We start from the raw sequence: 17,274 nt of genomic DNA on the forward strand, positions 1-17,274 counted from the left end.
CCTCTGGGTATAAAATGCGCTATACAAATAAAGCTTTGATTGATTGATTGAAACATTATCAGGCAAACTTTCATTGGCACTATTTCAATTGAGATAAAGTAGCTTTAAAACTCAGCTGGCTGCATATGAGCATCTAGGCGTTCTCATGTCATATCAGAATCAGCGTTACACACCCAGGTACTGGGGGACACGACTGTCACGGTCATTCAGGTTGGTTTAGTTGGAGCGTCTGTGTGTGTTGTTCCCGTGGTGACCAGGCGGCCTGCGAGTGTGCGCGCCGCTGCTTTTCAGATGGGAAAACAAGAGTGTCGTTAACCAACAGTGGTGCATGCTGGGAAAGAACCTAGGAGAGAGAGATGGGAGCTAAGTGGAGAAAATAGAGCTTTTCTCTTGTAGTATCTGTTTTAAGGAGAGACACAGAGAGGGTTTCTCTTGTAGTATCTGTTTTAAGGAGAGACACAGAGAGGTTTTATCTTCCAATCCTGTGGTCTTGGGAGCGTAATGCTGGCTGGAGCGCGTCTCTCTCTGAGACCACTGATGCATCTCTGTTCCCCTCACACACTGGTCTCTCTCTCTCTCTCTGTTCCCCTCACACACTGGTCTCTCTCTCTATCTCTGTCTCTCTCTCTCTCTCTGTCTCTCTTTCTCTCTCTGTCTATATCCCTCTCTCTCTCTCTGTTCCCCTCACACACTAGGTCTCTCTCTCTCTCTGTCTCTCTCTCTCTCTCTCTCTCTCTCTCTCTCTCTGTCTCTGTCTCTGTCTCTCTCTCTGTCTCTCTCTGTCTCTCTCCCTCTCTCTCTGTCTCTCTCTGTCTCTCTCTCTCTCTCTCTCTCTCTCTCTCTGTCTCTCTCTTTCTCTCTGTCTCATAGGCATGGCAAAGTGCAAGGATATCAATCTAAAATACAATAAAAAACAATAAGTGCTTAGGAGGGAGGATTGTTGTAGTAGTTATTGAAGAGGAGAGGAGGTTGTCTTGACGATGGTGAGGAGGTTGTCTTGATGATGGAGAGGAGGTTGTCTTGACGATGGTGAGGAGGTTGTCTTGATGATGGAGAGGAGGTTGTCTTGACGATGGTGAGGAGGTTGTCTTGATGATGGAGAGGAGGTTGTCTTGACGATGGTGAGGAGGTTGTCTTGACGATGGTGAGGAGGTTGTCTTGAAGATGAGAGGAGGTTGTCTTGACGATGGTGAGGAGGTTGTCTTGATGATGAAGAGGAGGTTGTCTTGATGATGAAGAGGAGGTTGTCTTGATGATGAAGATGAGGTTGTCTTGATGAGGAATCAGCCGCGGTCTTCGCTGCATGTTTCCTGGCTCTCCAGCTCCTTGATAGAGTGATAGGATTTTGATAGAGCCTAACAGAACACCATGTTCATTCACTATGATCCCTGGTTATGGGCAAGAGCTATCTCATCTATCTCATCTATCTCATCTATCTCATCTATCTCATCTGAGATCGTTCAGAAGTGCGGCTGGTCATTTAACAGGAGCTCCATGCCAGAAGCTGCCCTCTCCTCTCCTCTCCTCCTCTCCTCTGCTCTCCTCCTCTCCTCTCCTCTGCTCTCCTCCTCTCCCCTCCTCTCTCCCCTCCTCTCCCCTCCTCCCTCCCCTCCCCTCCCCTCTCTCCTCCTCCCTCCCCTCCTCTCCCCTCCTCTCCCCTCTCCCTCCCCTCCTCTCCCCTCCTCCCCTCCCCTCTCCCCTCCTCCCCTCCTCTCTCCCCTCCTCCCTCCCCTCCTCCCCTCCTCCTCTCCCCTCCTCCCCCCTCTCCCCTCCTCTCCCCTCTCCCTCCCCTCCTCTCCCCTCCTCCCCTCCCCTCTCCCCTCCTCCCCTCCTCTCTCCCCTCCTCCCTCCCCTCCTCCCCTCCTCCTCTCCCCTCCTCCCCTCCTCCTCTCCCCCTCCTCCCCCCTCTCCCCTCCTCTCCCCTCCTCCCCTCCCCTCCTCTCCTCCCCTCGGGGCGGTCTGGTCAGAGAGGTGTTTTATCACAGTGCAGCAGCAGTCCTCTCAGCACACACACACACACAACACGGTCATCCATTCCGTTCCACAGCCGGGGCGGCCCGGTGCTTCGCTCTTTAAAAGCTTGTTTTGCTGTAATGCTTCATTTGGGGTCCCATTCGGGCGGCGGCGGAGGGCCGTTCCGGGGGCCGTTTGGAGAGCCATGAGGCCCCGGAGGTGCCGGGGGCTATTAGAGAGAGGAGCTGTCGCTGAATGCTGAAGTTGGGTCAAGTGAATAGTGCATGTTGGTATAAGATATACCTCACCAGACTTGAGCTGAGAATCACAATGATGTATAGAATTGCATAGTTACCCGTAGATATGAATGTTTTGGCCAGTATGGGGGGGGGGGGGGGTGGTTGGGTTCTCGCACACACACAGAATGTACAGAATAAATGGTAAATGGACTGCACTTATATAGCGCTTTTCCACCTTAGCGGCATTCAAAGCGCTTTACAATGGCCTCTCATTCACCCATTCATCAATGGCGGCAGCTGCCATGCAAGGTGCCAACCTGCTCATTGGGAGCAATTTGGGGTTAGGTGTCTTGCTCAAGGACACTTCGACATGTGGACAGTCGGAGCTGGGATTCGAACCACTGACCCTTCGATCATTGAAAGACCAGCTCTACCAACTGAGCTACAGCCGCCCCAGATATACATATATATATGTAGTACACAGTGCTTTACAGAATAAGAACATATACATAAAAACATGGTACACAAAACAAGAAAACAAAGCAAGGCAGATAATAGATAATTCTTTATAATTTCTTCAGAGCTCTAAGTAAACTTCACTCACATCTGAACCTTCTCTCCATCCCCCTGGCCTTCCAGGTTCTTATGGTTGTGTTAGCTCTCCAGGGGCCCCTGTTTAAGTAGAGGATCTTATGGTTGTGTTAGCTCTCCAGGGGCCCCTGTTTAAATAGAGGATCTTATGGTTCTGTTATCTCTCCAGGGGCCCCTGTTTAAGTAGAGGATCTTATGGTTGTGTTAGCTCTCCAGGGGCCCCTGTTTAAGTAGAGGTTCTTATGGTTGTGTTATCTCTCCAGGGGCCCCTGTTTAAATAGAGGATCTTATGGTTGTGTTAGCTCTCTAGGGGCCCCTGTTTAAGTAGAGGTTATTATGGTAGTGTTAGCTGGTTGTGTTATCTCTCCAGGGGCCCCTGTTTAAGTAGAGGTTCTTATGGTTGTGTAAGCTCTCCAGGGGCCCCTGTTTAAATAGAGGATCTTATGGTTGTGTTAGCTCTCCAGGGGCCCCTGTTTAAGTAGAGGTTCTTATGGTCGTGTTAGCTCTCCAGGGGCCCCTGTTTAAGTAGAGGTTCTTATGGTCGTGTTAGCTCTCCAGGGGCCCCTGTTTAAGTAGAGGTTCTTATGGTTGTGTTAGCTCTCCAGGGGCCCCTGTTTAAGTAGAGGTTCTTATGGTCGTGTTAGCTCTCCAGGGGCCCCTGTTTAAGTAGAGGTTCTTATGGTCGTGTTAGCTCTCCAGGGGCCCCTGTTTGAGTAGAGGTTCTTATGGCTGTGTTATCTCTTCAGGGGCCCCTGTTTAAGTAGAGGTTCTTATGGTTGTGTTAGCTCTCCAGGGGCCCCTGTTTCAGTAGAGGTTCTTATGGTCGTGTTAGCTCTCCAGGGGGCTGAGTTTATGTAAGTAAAGGATCTCACTCACATCCACTAATACCCATGTTTATCGCACCATGCATTAATAGCGGCTAACTTTTCAATCAATGAGTCAAGGTCAGATATGATTAATCGAGTGACTGCTAAGTACCTCTCAGATCAGATCGAGTGAGAGGCAATCAGCATTCAGTGAACAGAGCCAGGCGCACATGGATGACTCCAGCTCTAGGCCATGTTGAATGGATTAGCATTAGCAGACTGATAAATAAACCCACTATTATAAACATCCACAATATGGGGTCCTTTTTAATTGGTAGATTAGGATGAAGGAATCAACGTCCACTGGTTTGATAGTGTATTGAATGTTTTTATTTATTTATATATTTTTTAAAGCAAATGAACGTATTTCTACCAAGATACTAGTATATTGTTTAGGAGAGATACTAGTATATTGTTTAGGAGAGATACTAGTGTATTGTTTAGGAGAGATACTAGTATATTATTTAGGAGGAGAGATACTAGTATATTGTTTAGGAGAGCTACTAGTATATTGTTTAGAAGAGATACTAGTATATTGTTTAGGAGAGATACTAGTATATTGTTTAGGAGAGATACTAGTATATTGTTTAGGAGAGATACTAGTATATTGTTTAGGAGAGATACTAGTATATTGTTTAGGAGGAGAGATACTAGTATATTGTTTAGGAGAGATACTAGTATATTGTTTAGGAGGAGAGATACTAGTATATTGTTTAGGAGAGATACTAGTATATTGTTTAGGAGAGATACTCGTATATTGTTTAGGAGAGATACTAGTATATTGTTTAGCAGAGATACTAGTATATTGTTTAGGAGAGATACTAGAATATTGTTTAGGAGAGATACTAGTATATTGTTTAGGAGAGATACTAGTATATTGTTTAGGAGAGATACTAGTATATTGTTTAGGAGAGATACTAGTATATTGTTTAGGAGAGATACTAGTATATTGTTTAGGAGAGATACTAGTATATTGTTTAGGAGAGATACTAGTATATTGTTTAGGAGAGATACTAGTATATTGTTTAGGAGAGATACTAGTATATTCATCAACCCCGCCAACGTTTAATGGACAACCGCGCGTTTCTCCCAGCTCCGAATTACATTCACTTTGGCGGGATTATTTTTCATTTTGCCTTATTGCTCGGCAAATTGGAAATCGGAGGTGTGGAAAGAAGAAAAGTGCAGCGAATTTCCCCCTGGCTTCCTCCCAGGCCGGGTCATTTAAAACACCTGTTGCTTGTTCCTCGTCTTTGATTCGCTCCAATAATGTGCACATCAAACCAGGCCTGTAATGGGGTGCAAAAGAACGCCCTGTGAAGCTGAGAAACCATGACTCCTGAGAGAGAGAGAGAGAGGGAGGGAGGGGTGGGGGTTGTAGTTTTCTCATCTGCGTCGATGCCCACAAGACCGTCACTGCGATCCATGTTCCCCCGGCTGTCCTTCTGAGGGAACGACCCCGAGGGACAAAGTTCAGAGACCATTAGGCGCACGAGACGAAGTCAAAATCCTTTTCGGATGACTATGAACTTCATCAAGCTCTCGCATGGAAACTCATCAGTATTATGAACGCAAATGACTGTATTTCAGCGAAGGAAATTGAATAGATTCGCTCGGCGTGCGGTTCATTTTTGATGAGGAAAGGTGAGAAAGGTCAGAGGTGAGATCGTGGTTCCCCTGAAGACCGTATCCAGGAGGAAACCGCGGAAATGTGTTTATAATTGCCTAAGCTCCACCTCATCTGCCTTCACGTTAATTTCAATATAGCTGGGGAATGTTTAGTTAGCCCTGTGGCTGTGGGGAAATATTGATCCAATCTTAGAGTTTGGCGCCTGAAATCCCAGGATGCAACAGTGAAGACACAAGCTGCTTTAATTAGAATTCCGAGCCAGGAGGCATTCCTCTCTCTCTCTGCCTTTCTGGTCTTGCTTATTCTGACTCGCTCGCGCCTCTCTGTTACATACACATCTCTCTCTCTCTCTGTCTCTCTCCCCATCTCTCTTCTCTCTCTGTCTCTCTCTCCCTCTTTCTCTTCCCTGTCTCTCCCATCTCTCTCTCCCTCTCTCTCCCATCTCTCTCTCCCTCTATCTCTCTCTCTCTCTCCATCTCTCTCTCTCTCTCTCTCTCTCCATCTCTCTCTCTCTCCCTCTATCTCCCTCTCTCTCTCCATCTCTCTCTCTCTCCCTCTATCTCCCTCTCTCTCTCCATCTCTCTCTCTCTCTCTCTCCATCTCTCTCTCCCTCTTTTTCCCTCTCTCTCTCCCTCTCTCTCCCCCGTCTCTCTCTCTCTCTCTCCCTCTCTCCCATCTCTCTCTCCCTCTCTCTCTCCCTCTCTCTCTCCCATTTCTCTCTCCCTCTCTCTCTCTCTCTCTATCTCTCCCTCTCTCTCTCCCATCTCTATCTCCCTCTATCTCCCTCTCTCCCCCCGCTGTCTCTCTCTCTCTCTCAGTCTCTCTCTCTCGCACACACACACAGACACACACACACACACACCCACCCACACACTCCTCTCACATGCCCAGCTAAGCTAGTGCCAAGCAGCTGGTTAGCATGGCTGACGCTCCGTGCTGATTGCTCGTCTGGCTGTGAGCCGGCCTCTCAGCCCAAGCTCTGCTGTAGACGCAGCTCTGACCCAGCCTGGACCGCTCTGTATGATCAACCCACAATCACGTCACAGCGTCCAATCACAGAACACTTCCAAGTGGCGTTTCAAATTGTGAGACCTCTGGATTCATCGTTCATTTGAGCTGCGTTCCTGTAATGACATAGTGTACCACAGCTTTCGAAAGTGGAGTTTCGGTTGCTACGGGTAATCGTCTGGGGTTGCTAGGTCGTATCTTGAATCGTGAATTGATTTCGAACGACGGTTCCCGGGTGAATATAGAAGTAATCCATACCTCTCAGCCAATTACAATCGAGTATTCACACAAGCTGTGGTATAATGAGGGATAATGGAGGATTCTGGATGAGACGCCGCTGGCTTATGGGAGTTTGGGTTTTTTAGGCACGTTGGAGTCGTTGGCGATGTGTATTGTACTGCATGCATGTGCATATGTCTGGCCTACGGTGTTTATACAGTACACCGTTAGTACAATAAATACGTTAGTACGACTGTAAAATACCACGCCCTGTTACCTTAGAAACATAACATTCATCTGACTTCATTTTTGGTGCTCTGTTGACATTACCTATTTTGACTGTATTCTATTTTTTGTACTTCAACACATTTCAAATTAGTTTACCGAGCTGTGTTCTGTGTATCCTTACAAATGAGTTCCTTTACTTCATTCTCCTCACTTTCAAGTCACGCAACACATCTTACAGTGGGTGAAACCTCTTAAAGGAACACGCCATTTGTGGAAATGAGCTTATTTGCCCTCTTCTAGTCAGATAAGAAGATAAATACCCTTCTTTTCTGTGTGCGTGCAGTCGGAAGCACTGAGACCCATTAGAGCCGTTAGCCTAGCTTAGCGCAATCACAGGAAGCGAATGTGAAACATTAGCCTAGGCTAACGGCTCTAACGGGTCTCACTGCTTCCTACTGCAGAGAAGAGAAGGGTGTGTATCTTCTAATCTGACTCAGCGGAAAGCGGCCAGTGAGAAGTTCGGATTTCCTCAAAAGTCGGTGAATCGTCCCTTTAAAGGACAATGCTAGTTTTTGACAACCTGGACCTTATTTACGGCATATTATAAGACGTTTGACTCACCGAGATCACTTTGGTGTAATTCGGAGGCCTGTAGAAGAAATGTAAAATCCAGCGTGAGCCAGTATATCCATTTAATGGCGGCGGACGTGGCACTGAGAATGCAGCTTCTAAAAAATCAATTTTCTGCCGCGAAACGGTTGTTTTCATCAATCTGTCTTTATGAATCGCTAGTTGTGCTTCCATAGAGCGAGGGCCTGTTGTGGTTTCTCACATGCCTCTGTAATATGATCTTTACAAACGTCTTTAGAAAACAAAATAGCTTCCTCACTTGCTCCAGCACGCATGCGCACACTTATAATATGCCGTAAATAAGGTCCAGGTTGTCAAAAACGAGCATTCTCCTTTAAAGGGGGCTCTCTGTCTCCCGCTCCGTGGGTGACTGACTCACGATGCTGTGTGTGTGTGTGTGTGTGTGTCCTCAGCAGAATCCCTGTTCAGCGGGCTGGGGCTGGGCCCGGTGGTGGGTCTGGGCCTGGCCGGCCTGCTGCTGGTTCTGGTCCTGGTGGATGTGAGCTGCTTCTTCCTGCGCCAGTGCGGCCTGCTCATGTGCATCACGCGCAAGATCTGCAGCAAGAAGACGACCACCAGCGGCAAGAGCAAGGAGATGGAGGAGGGCAAGGCGGCCTACCTGTGAGTGACCCCGCGACCTGTTGACCTGTGACCTCAGCGAGACGCTCTGTCTCTCAGTAGTCAAACTGGACCTGTTTCCTTGTCGTCTTTAACGTGTGTGCGTGAGAAACCTAGTCTACAGTATATGTGTGTGTGTGTGTGTGTGTGTAGGCTACTGTATGTATGTATGTGTGTGTGTGTGTCCAGAGGAAGGTGGATGACCAGTAGTGAAATAACCCTGTGACCCTGTGAGATTCACTTCATATACGAATGAACCCTCGAGTCACTGTCCAGCACTCAACAGTCATCCATGCTTCACTCGCTAATATTCCATGCGTGTGTGTGTGTGTGTGTGTGTGTGTATGTGTGTGTGTGTGTGTGTGTGGTAAAACAAGCCATCCATCTCTGGAGGAGATATAAGAGGCCGGAAGGTAGCAGAAGCAGTCTCTCTCACACACACACACACACACACACACACACTGGCAATTCAACTTGTTTTATTACAGGAGGTGCAGGAAAAAGACATTTCAATGTTAGTTACATTTTCATCAGTCATCAGGGACATAACTGATGAAGATGTAATTAACACTGAAACGTTAGTCTGTGTGTGTGTGTGTGTGTGTGTGTGTGTGTGTGTGTGTGTGTGTGTGTGTGTGTGTGTGTGTGTGAGAGTGGTACTGCACGCAGAGACAGCGTGTCGAGTGTGAAGTGAAGTCTTCAGGAGTGTCACTCGTGATCAAAGTGTGAAAGTCGTTGAGAGTTCTGTTGGTTTTAATTTAATATGGAAATGGTCCAGTCTGCTTCCACTCTACACACTCTCCACACTCATGTTCCACACTCCGGTTCCACACCCATGTTCATAAAGCTGCAAATGAGGACTTGCACACAAAAAGATAACCAGACTCAAAGTCTATCAAAAGGTTAGTAGATTTAGTAGGGATCAATAACAATACAAATGTTTCAGTCCACGCAGGGACTATCGTCGGTGCAATGCTACACTCATGTTCTACACTCATGTTCTACACTCATGTTCCACACTCATGTTCTACACTCATGTTCCACACTCCTAATCCACACTCATGTTCCACACTCATGTTCCACACTCATGTTCTACACTCATGTTCTACACTCATGTTCTACACTCATGTTCTACACTCATGTTCTACACTCATGTTCTACACTCATGTTCTACACTCATGTTCTACACTCATGTTCCACACTCATGTTCTACACTCATGTTCTACACTCATGTTCCACACTCATGTTCTACACTCATGTTCTACACTCATGTTCCACACTCATGTTCTACACTCATGTTCCACACTCCTAATCCACACTCATGTTCCACACTCATGTTCCACACTTATGTTCCACACTCCTGTTCCACACTCTTAATCCACACTCATGCTCCACACTCATGTTCCATACTCATGTTCCACACTCCTGTTCCACACTCCTGTTCCACACTACTGTTCCACACTCCTGTTCCACACTCATGTTCCACACTACTGTTCCACACTCCTGTTCCACACTACTGTTCCACACTACTGTTCCACACTCCTGTTCCACACTCAGGTTCCACACTCAGGTTCCACACTCATGTTCCACACTCCTAATCCACACTCATGTTCCACACTCCCATTCCACACTCATGTTCCACACTCATGTTCCACACTCCAAGGGGCGGAGCTAATAAAAAGAGTGTTATATTATTATATGCATAGTAAAAGTAAAATGAAATACAGATGTCTTTTGCTCTGAGGATGACTGCTGGCACAGTAACCCTTTCTCCAGTTGTTTTGAGCGTCAGAATGGTACACAATGTCTCTGATACACATTATTACCAAGTAATTAATTGGCTGATTTAATATTCATTGATTTCAGCAGAGGGGAACCCTCAAGTCCTTCAAGGTATTCAGTGAATACCCATGAAAAAATAAATAAATGTTTCACTCCTCATGAATATTATTCATATTATTTTGTATTCATTGAAATAATTGTAATAATTTCAAGATCATCCTTTATGAAGATTCTTTAGAAACTTGATCGAATATGTAAAGGCAAACAATGGGTTGACCTCAGAATGGGAAAACAACCAATCACATTTCTTTGTAAGATGGTATCTGGGTGAAATAGCAACTCCCTCCTGTCAAATATACTGGCAGCTGAAACAAATATCTGTGTAGTTCAAGTCTTTGTGAGCTGAACTGGACTGACAGCTGTCTCGGCCAATCATATTTTGATGAGTTGTGGGTGGGACAACCCCAGGGTATTCATGAATACCCTGACAGACGGAAATAGCCGAGTGATCAACATCGGTGACAGTCGAAATGGCTGAAGTTAACGAGCAAGATGACCGTGTGGCTGGATTATTAGAAAGAATTATATCAAGAAAAACGTCAGAAAGGCAATTCAGAATGGTCGACCATTCACCAGCATTACCAAGATCGGTGCAAGCTAGCAAGAGCTACAGGAGTATGCTGCCCATAATTTCAAACCCCCAAACCGGGACCCAACCGCCCATAGTGTATATAATTTGTATTTGTTGTGAAGGTTGGCTGTAGGCTAACATATAAATAGGTGATGTATTGCATTCATAACAAAGTAGGCAATGTATTGACTGATTTCAAAAGAAAACATAAAAGGTGAGGTTATTATTAGATTAAGGATATTATTATCGATTGCTTTCAAAACACCGGCTGCTCATCAGAACACTAAGGAAAAAGCCATGCTATTCTGAAGTAGCCTCATCTTGTTGTTGGCGAGGCCCAACCATTGAAACTGCGCTGTTCTGCTCTGGAACCTCCCCTTTCCGGGACCGTGGATCATCAGGGTGGTCCGATTCCTCACCTACGTTATGTTTGGCCGTCTGAATATGATCTTTTATGTCTGCACTCCCACCACGCACGACAGAAAAAGTGATCTTGCAGTGTGCGCAAAAGGCAGCGTTTTCATTGTCTGTTACCTGTTTTCTTGTCTGAATGTCCTAATGACAGACGCCACTGTGAATCTGCTCAGATTTGGCTGAACACAAAGTCCAGTCTCCCTCAGTGTCAACCCATGGTTCAGGACATGGTCAACTAGTGTTATATTTGACACAATCACGGTGTTAGAAAATCCAACACACTCCAGACAACTATTGTGTTGCTCGAACAGTAGCTGGTGAGCTAATGGTAATGGTGTTAGCTACAGTAGCTTCCTGGATTTTCTAACACCGTGATTGTGTCAAATATAACACAGAATGTGTAGTCCTTATATAGACACATGGGTAGGACGGTGGCTCAGTGGTTAGCACTGTCGCCTCACAGCAAGAAGGTCCTGGGTTCAAATCCCGGTCGTTCCAGGTCCTTTCTGTGTGGAGTTTGCATGTTCTCCCCGTGCCTGCATGGGTTCCCTCCGGGTGTGTTGATATTAACACATCTGTTTTAAGAGTGTTCTCATTACAGTTTTTCTCTATTGCTTAAACACACAAACTGGAACTTAAGACACAATGTGCACAATCTTTGACTTGTTTACTAAATCACTAAACCAATTCTGCCGAACTGCAAACACTCACATCTGCTTTACACTCAGTTGTCAATTCCAAACCACCCTTTTCTCTAAACACTACACACAACTCTTTATATTTTCTACACTCATTTCCAATAAAACCTCACCGTCTTCACCTGGAACAATGAACCAATCAAATTGCTAAACACTGAAGTCTGTTGAGCAATTTGCAATCAGAGCTTGAGCTCTGTAAAAGGGTCAGTAAAAGGGTCAGAGGTGAGCTCCTGGTTTGGATGCCAGGTTTGGACACATTCGAAAAACTCTAAAAAGGTATGATATACGTGGATTTCAGGAGTTACATGGTTTATGCTTACCAAGCTCTGAAGTCGTCCTGTAAACACCATAGGTCCTTTCGCCTCTGCATTTCGAAACAACAGCGACTGTTAAACAGTACTAATTTCACCAAACATACAACAGCCATCCCTTCACACTGTAAACCTCCGCGAAATTCATCCGAATCCAAATTTCGCAGAGGTTTACAGCGTGAAGGGATGGCTGTTGTATGTTGGGTGAAATTAGTACTGTTTACAAGAGAGGCAAAGCAGACATGAAGAGGCTGAGAGATCAAATTACTGAGCATTACTAGGCTACTGTTCACCTTATTATTTATTTATTTAGGTAGCCTACGTTATTGTAAATGCGCACCAGCCATTTAACGCAAACGGAGAAGGAAGTGTATTTGTTGGTTACAGTTGGCTATATGGACCACTGTGCACACAAAGTTGGATGAAAGGAAAATGAATGAGGCAGGTTACTCTACCAAGGACGTCAGAATGTTTCTATGCGGCATTTGAAGTAGCCTACAGCCTAATTGTTTCGATAGCCAGTTAGCTCACGACAGCAGCTTCCATAATATTAATGTGGTGATGTAAATGGATTCAGTTCCAGACAAGATGGTTTTCCAGAAGCCGTCACAGACGTTGGGTTATTTATTAAACAATAAGCATTATAAGTTACAAGACAGCCTAGCTTTAGACTAGGCTAGAGTTACATACAGAGTTGTGGGGCCGAGTGGCGGTCCGGACAAAAGCGCAGTCTGGATGGAAGCAGCTAGAGGAAGCAGCTGCTAAGCTAAGCTAGAAAGCTAAACTAAGCTAGAAAGCTAAACTAGAAAGCTAAGCTTAGCTAGAAAGCTAATCTCCCATTGGGACTTTCCCCTTAAGTACTGTATGTCTTGAGTAAGTCATAACACAGATGTGTGGATGGTAGGTTATAGAAACCCTGCAATGTGCTATATAAGGTTGTCTGGTCAATCTGCCAGAGCGAGAAGGAGAAGAAGGAACCTTCTAGACTGAGTGTCCAGTGTCTGGTTAGAAGGAACCTTCTAGACTGAGTGTCCAGTGTCTGGTTAGAAGGAACCTTCTAGACTGAGTGTCCAGTGTCTGGTTAGAAGGAACCTTCTAGACTGAGTGTCCAGTGTCTGGTTAGAAGGAACCTTCTAGACTGAGTGTCCAGTGTCTGGTTAGAAGGAACCTTCTAGACTGAGTGTCCAGTGTCTGGTTAGAAGGAACCTTCTAGACTGAGTGTCCAGTGTCTGGTTTGAGCAACTCCACCTGCTGCTTACTGCTCACTGAAATGACCGGTCAACAGAAAATGCATCCAGGAGTGTTCCCTATTAGGTCAGACAGTGTGGTTATTTAAATATACACTGTGTGGCCTAGAGGTCACGCTTGAGTCTTTACTCAGTGCAGTTTTTCATTACCAATAGTGAATTATATCTGAGATAGCAAAAGGTGAAGTTCTTGCCTACTTCAGTGGCTAAAAAGCAGTTAACGTCACAACGGTGTAGGCTAGTGTTTAAACTACTTTAGCCAGTCCTGATTTCGATAGCGACTAGTCATGAACGGAATGTAGGCTACTGCATTTACTGTGCAACGTCAACTGTTCAACTGTCAAAACGAATTGCCAACACAATTATTATCCCAGGTATTGTATTATATACAGTATTATATAATCACCCGGGGGCCAGATAAGTGAGCTGTAAAAACTCTTCCCTGACCTCTCTCAACAAGACGATCAAGGAAACTCCTGGAAAATGTTTGGCTTTTGGCGAAGAACATTTACAGAGCAATAAACACAGACTAAATACTTCATAGGAGAGACATGACTATCAGTAAATACTTAGAGATGTTGCCTAGATGGTCGGCCAATATGTGTTAGCTATCCCTGTAGTCTATAATATCATATTTAAGCGAATCATATAATAAAGCACAATAAACACTTAGCAGAACAGGTTCAGAATGTAGAGTAGCCTGTAGATTAACTCCAGCTTCCATAAACGTGTCAAATCATATGGCGGTGTGGTCGCGTCAGCCTGAGATGAGAGGAATCATGAGTATGATCGTTTATGCAGATCAGTTGTACAGTATTCTCTCGTTGCAACACAGCTGTTTAAAGATCAGAGGTGATTTATCATCAACAGATATTTTTTTCAGGTAGAAAAAATATGTTTCCATTGCATTATCTGTGCTGTTCCGATTAACGTATTTGTACTTGTGTGTGTGAGAGAGAAAGAGAATGTGTGTGTGTGTGTGTGTGTGTGTGAGAGAGAGAGAGAGAGAGAAAGAGAATGTGTGTGTGTGTGTGTGTGTGTGCGTGTGTGTGTGTGTGTGTGTGTGTGAGAGAGAGAGAGAGAGAGAGAGAGAGAGAGAGAGAGAAAGAGAATGTGTGTGTGTGTGTGTGTGTGTGTTTGTGTGTGTGTGTGTGTTCGTGTGTCGTTTTCCATTATCTCACTGTCCCGTCGCCATGGAAACTTCCATTCAACACGCTCCCTGACAAAGTGACTAACGTGATTTAAATCTAGTGTTGGTCGCACTTGTCACATTGTAGTGGCTTGTAAATTCAAGAATAAGCATGGAAGTGTACACACCCATGGCCAGGAATTAAAATGATGGAATAATAATTTAAAAAGTCAAGAAATTGAAGCGGTATTGTTTGCCACACACACACACACACACACACACACACACTTGACTACATTGCGACACGTCACTGTGTAATATAATATAATGTGTTTTGAGTGGAGTGTTTTCTTGTCTGGGATGTTGGATTGGAAGTGGCAAGGTAGATTAAAAAAAGTGATTGATTGATTGATTGATTTTATTTATTTTTAAGACAGGGACAAGGTAGAGTAGATATTTACCCTATAGAATAGGGAGAGATGCACTGTACAAGGTTATAGCTAAAACAGCTAATTTCCACCCGCAGTCCCTGGGCAAATAAATATACAGTCTTAAAATAGTGGGGCAAATAGTACACAGTAGGAGAGTTACATACATAGAAGGAATACAAAAAAGTTATGTAGCAAAGATTTCACTAATCCCTATACCCACATCCCAACCTCCCCAGACCCTTAAAAAACAAACCCTAAGTACTGCCCCCATACATATGTGCCACACACACACACACACACACACACACACACACACTTGACTACATTACAACACGTCACTGTGTAGTATAAAAGATTGTGTTTTGAGTGGAGTGTTTTCTTGTCTGGGCTGTTGATTGGAAGTGGCAAGGTAGATTAAAAAAAAGTGATTAAAAACCGAATCTCTGCACTGAACGAGGAAGTAGTCGCACCTCGATGTGTGATTCAGACTCAGACTCATCTCATCTCACCTTTCTATCTGCTTCAGTATGTTCAGCTTTTCTCACCTTAGATTGGCCAAGATTGAATTTCACGTCGTGAAAACCAATTTTGTTCCTGTAACCTTTATTTTCAGCGGAAAATATACATTTTGTATGAAATAACAGCTAATACATCTTGTGTAAAGAAAATGCGATGTGGTTCCAGATGATTCTGTGTCAGTGTCGCCGTCGGTTAAACCGAAAGACGTTTTATTTCTGTCCACAGGAAGTTGCCGTTGAAGGAGGAGAACGGGAAAGAGACGCTGAAACCCGACACCATCGAGATCAAAGTTCACAGCGACAACAGTCTCCACACACACCAGGAGGACAGCAAAGCATAACGAGACCCCGCCCACCCCCCGCCACTGCCACAAGAGCTCCCTACCATCCCTGAGACCAAAACCCCCCCACACACACACACACACACACACCAACAACAACATGGAAAAAAGAGGAGTAAAAAACATATCTGTTTGTAATTTGGTTCTGTGACAGGCATGTGTAAATATAAAATACGAGAGCGCAAAACAGACGAGAGACGCCGATACGTCTCCTCTGTGATTGATCGGTGATATTCTCTCTATCAAAGATGGCTACCTGTGTGACTGAAGACGCGTGTCGATTGTGCTTGTATGTTGTTTTTTGATTTGTTTTTTGTTTTTTTTCTGAATTTCCTTGGGTTGCGGCTTATCTGGCGCTTCTGTCTTTCTCTCACTCGCCATTGGATGCACTCGCCGTTGGTTTAAAAACACACACACACACACACAGAGGGGAAAGTACAGGGCGGATATCTATCAAAGTTCTCAGCCGTGTCTAAGCTCTCCTCTCATCTCCCCTATCTTCACTGCAGCCGGGCCATTATTCTGTTCTGGTCACCTCCCATGATACCTACTGCACTGCATCGTATCGTGTGTTATGCTAATATGGCTTAGTGGCTCCAAGCAGCTACTGAAGCACTAAGCTATCCAAGTGTGCAGACTGCCCTTATAAGAACACACTGATAGAAGCCGGCGCAAAGGCCTCTGGGAATGTGTCCTTGTTTTGTTTTGCTATGAAAATGTCAACAAAAGTGAAATGCTAACGGTGAAGGTCTCTATTGAACATTGTGATGACATCTGGTCATTGTGTCTCTGACTGAGAGCTTGTAGTGAAAAGTACGTCAGCACTGTCAGCGAAAAAATCTATTTTCTGTGTAAATACTGTTGACATATCTGATCAGAGTTTAATTTGGCCTGGTCTCCATCTTCATCAGTTCTGTTCCTTTAAATTGTATTGCAACTAGGGCTGCACGATTATGACAAAACATAATAATTGCGATTATTTGCTTCAAAATGGTAATTGCGATTAATAATTGAGATTCATATATAATATATCATATTAATATATAATAAGCAAAATGCTCCCAAATCACGGACGTTGATCCCTTTCTTGCTACTAACTCACTGACCTCGATTTTGTCACTACTCACGGCTGCAGGTACTCTTGTGACACTTGTCTTGACCTACTGCTACCTGCTATCTCAGTGAAATTGCTGCGCACAGCACACTTAGCGGGAACGCATGTGATTGGTCAGACAGCATAAGCGCCTGTGATTCGTCCATGTAGTCCTAGCACACTCAATTCAAAGCGAATTTATTAATCACATTAATTGCGGCCTCTTGCGATTAGACGATCACAGAGGTTATAATCGCGATTACGATTAATTCACGATTAATTGTGCAGCCCTAATTGCAACATCAAGCTGCAGAGGCGCCTAGGTCCAGAGCATTTGACCGTTTTACAGCCTGGGTGTGGAACATACTGTGGTGTGGTCAGAGACTTGGTCCAGAGAAGGCCGGCCGCTGGTGGACATCAGACCAGAGTAGAACAGGACAGGACAGAAGAGAATCTTCAGCCAAGCCATGTAGGAATTGTGTGGAGATGCATTCTGGGATTGTTGGACTGTGCTGATATTGGATGATGATTCCAGTATTGTGGGCAGAGAATCCCTCTGCTCAGAATGCTAGCGCGTGATTGGGTGGCGCGTTCGGGCGCCGTTTCCTGTGTATCTGTCAACGTCTACATTGTGACTGTGTGATCAGGTTTCAAACGGCTGTTTCTTCACGCTTCTTGTTTATTTTCTGAGGTCAAC

At 44.9% G+C, this 17,274-nt stretch overlaps 1 protein-coding gene across 1 annotated transcript in view; it reads left to right on the forward strand.

The window, feature by feature from the left end:
* The window catches only part of ncam2 (neural cell adhesion molecule 2), a gene marked incomplete at both ends in the record, with an annotated part of 254,244 nt that extends 238,760 nt beyond the window's left edge, over nt 1-15,484 (forward strand). The window contains 2 exon segments of the mRNA XM_084460451.1: nt 7,778-7,985; nt 15,370-15,484. Of these exon segments, the coding sequence (XP_084316577.1) occupies nt 7,778-7,985; nt 15,370-15,484 (323 nt within the window).
* Between the last annotated feature and the right edge of the window lie 1,790 nt (nt 15,485-17,274).

The sequence above is a fragment of the Borostomias antarcticus genome (assembly GCF_949987555.1).
Source record: "Borostomias antarcticus genome assembly, chromosome: 32".
NCBI classification, from domain to species: Eukaryota; Metazoa; Chordata; class Actinopteri; order Stomiiformes; family Stomiidae; genus Borostomias; species Borostomias antarcticus.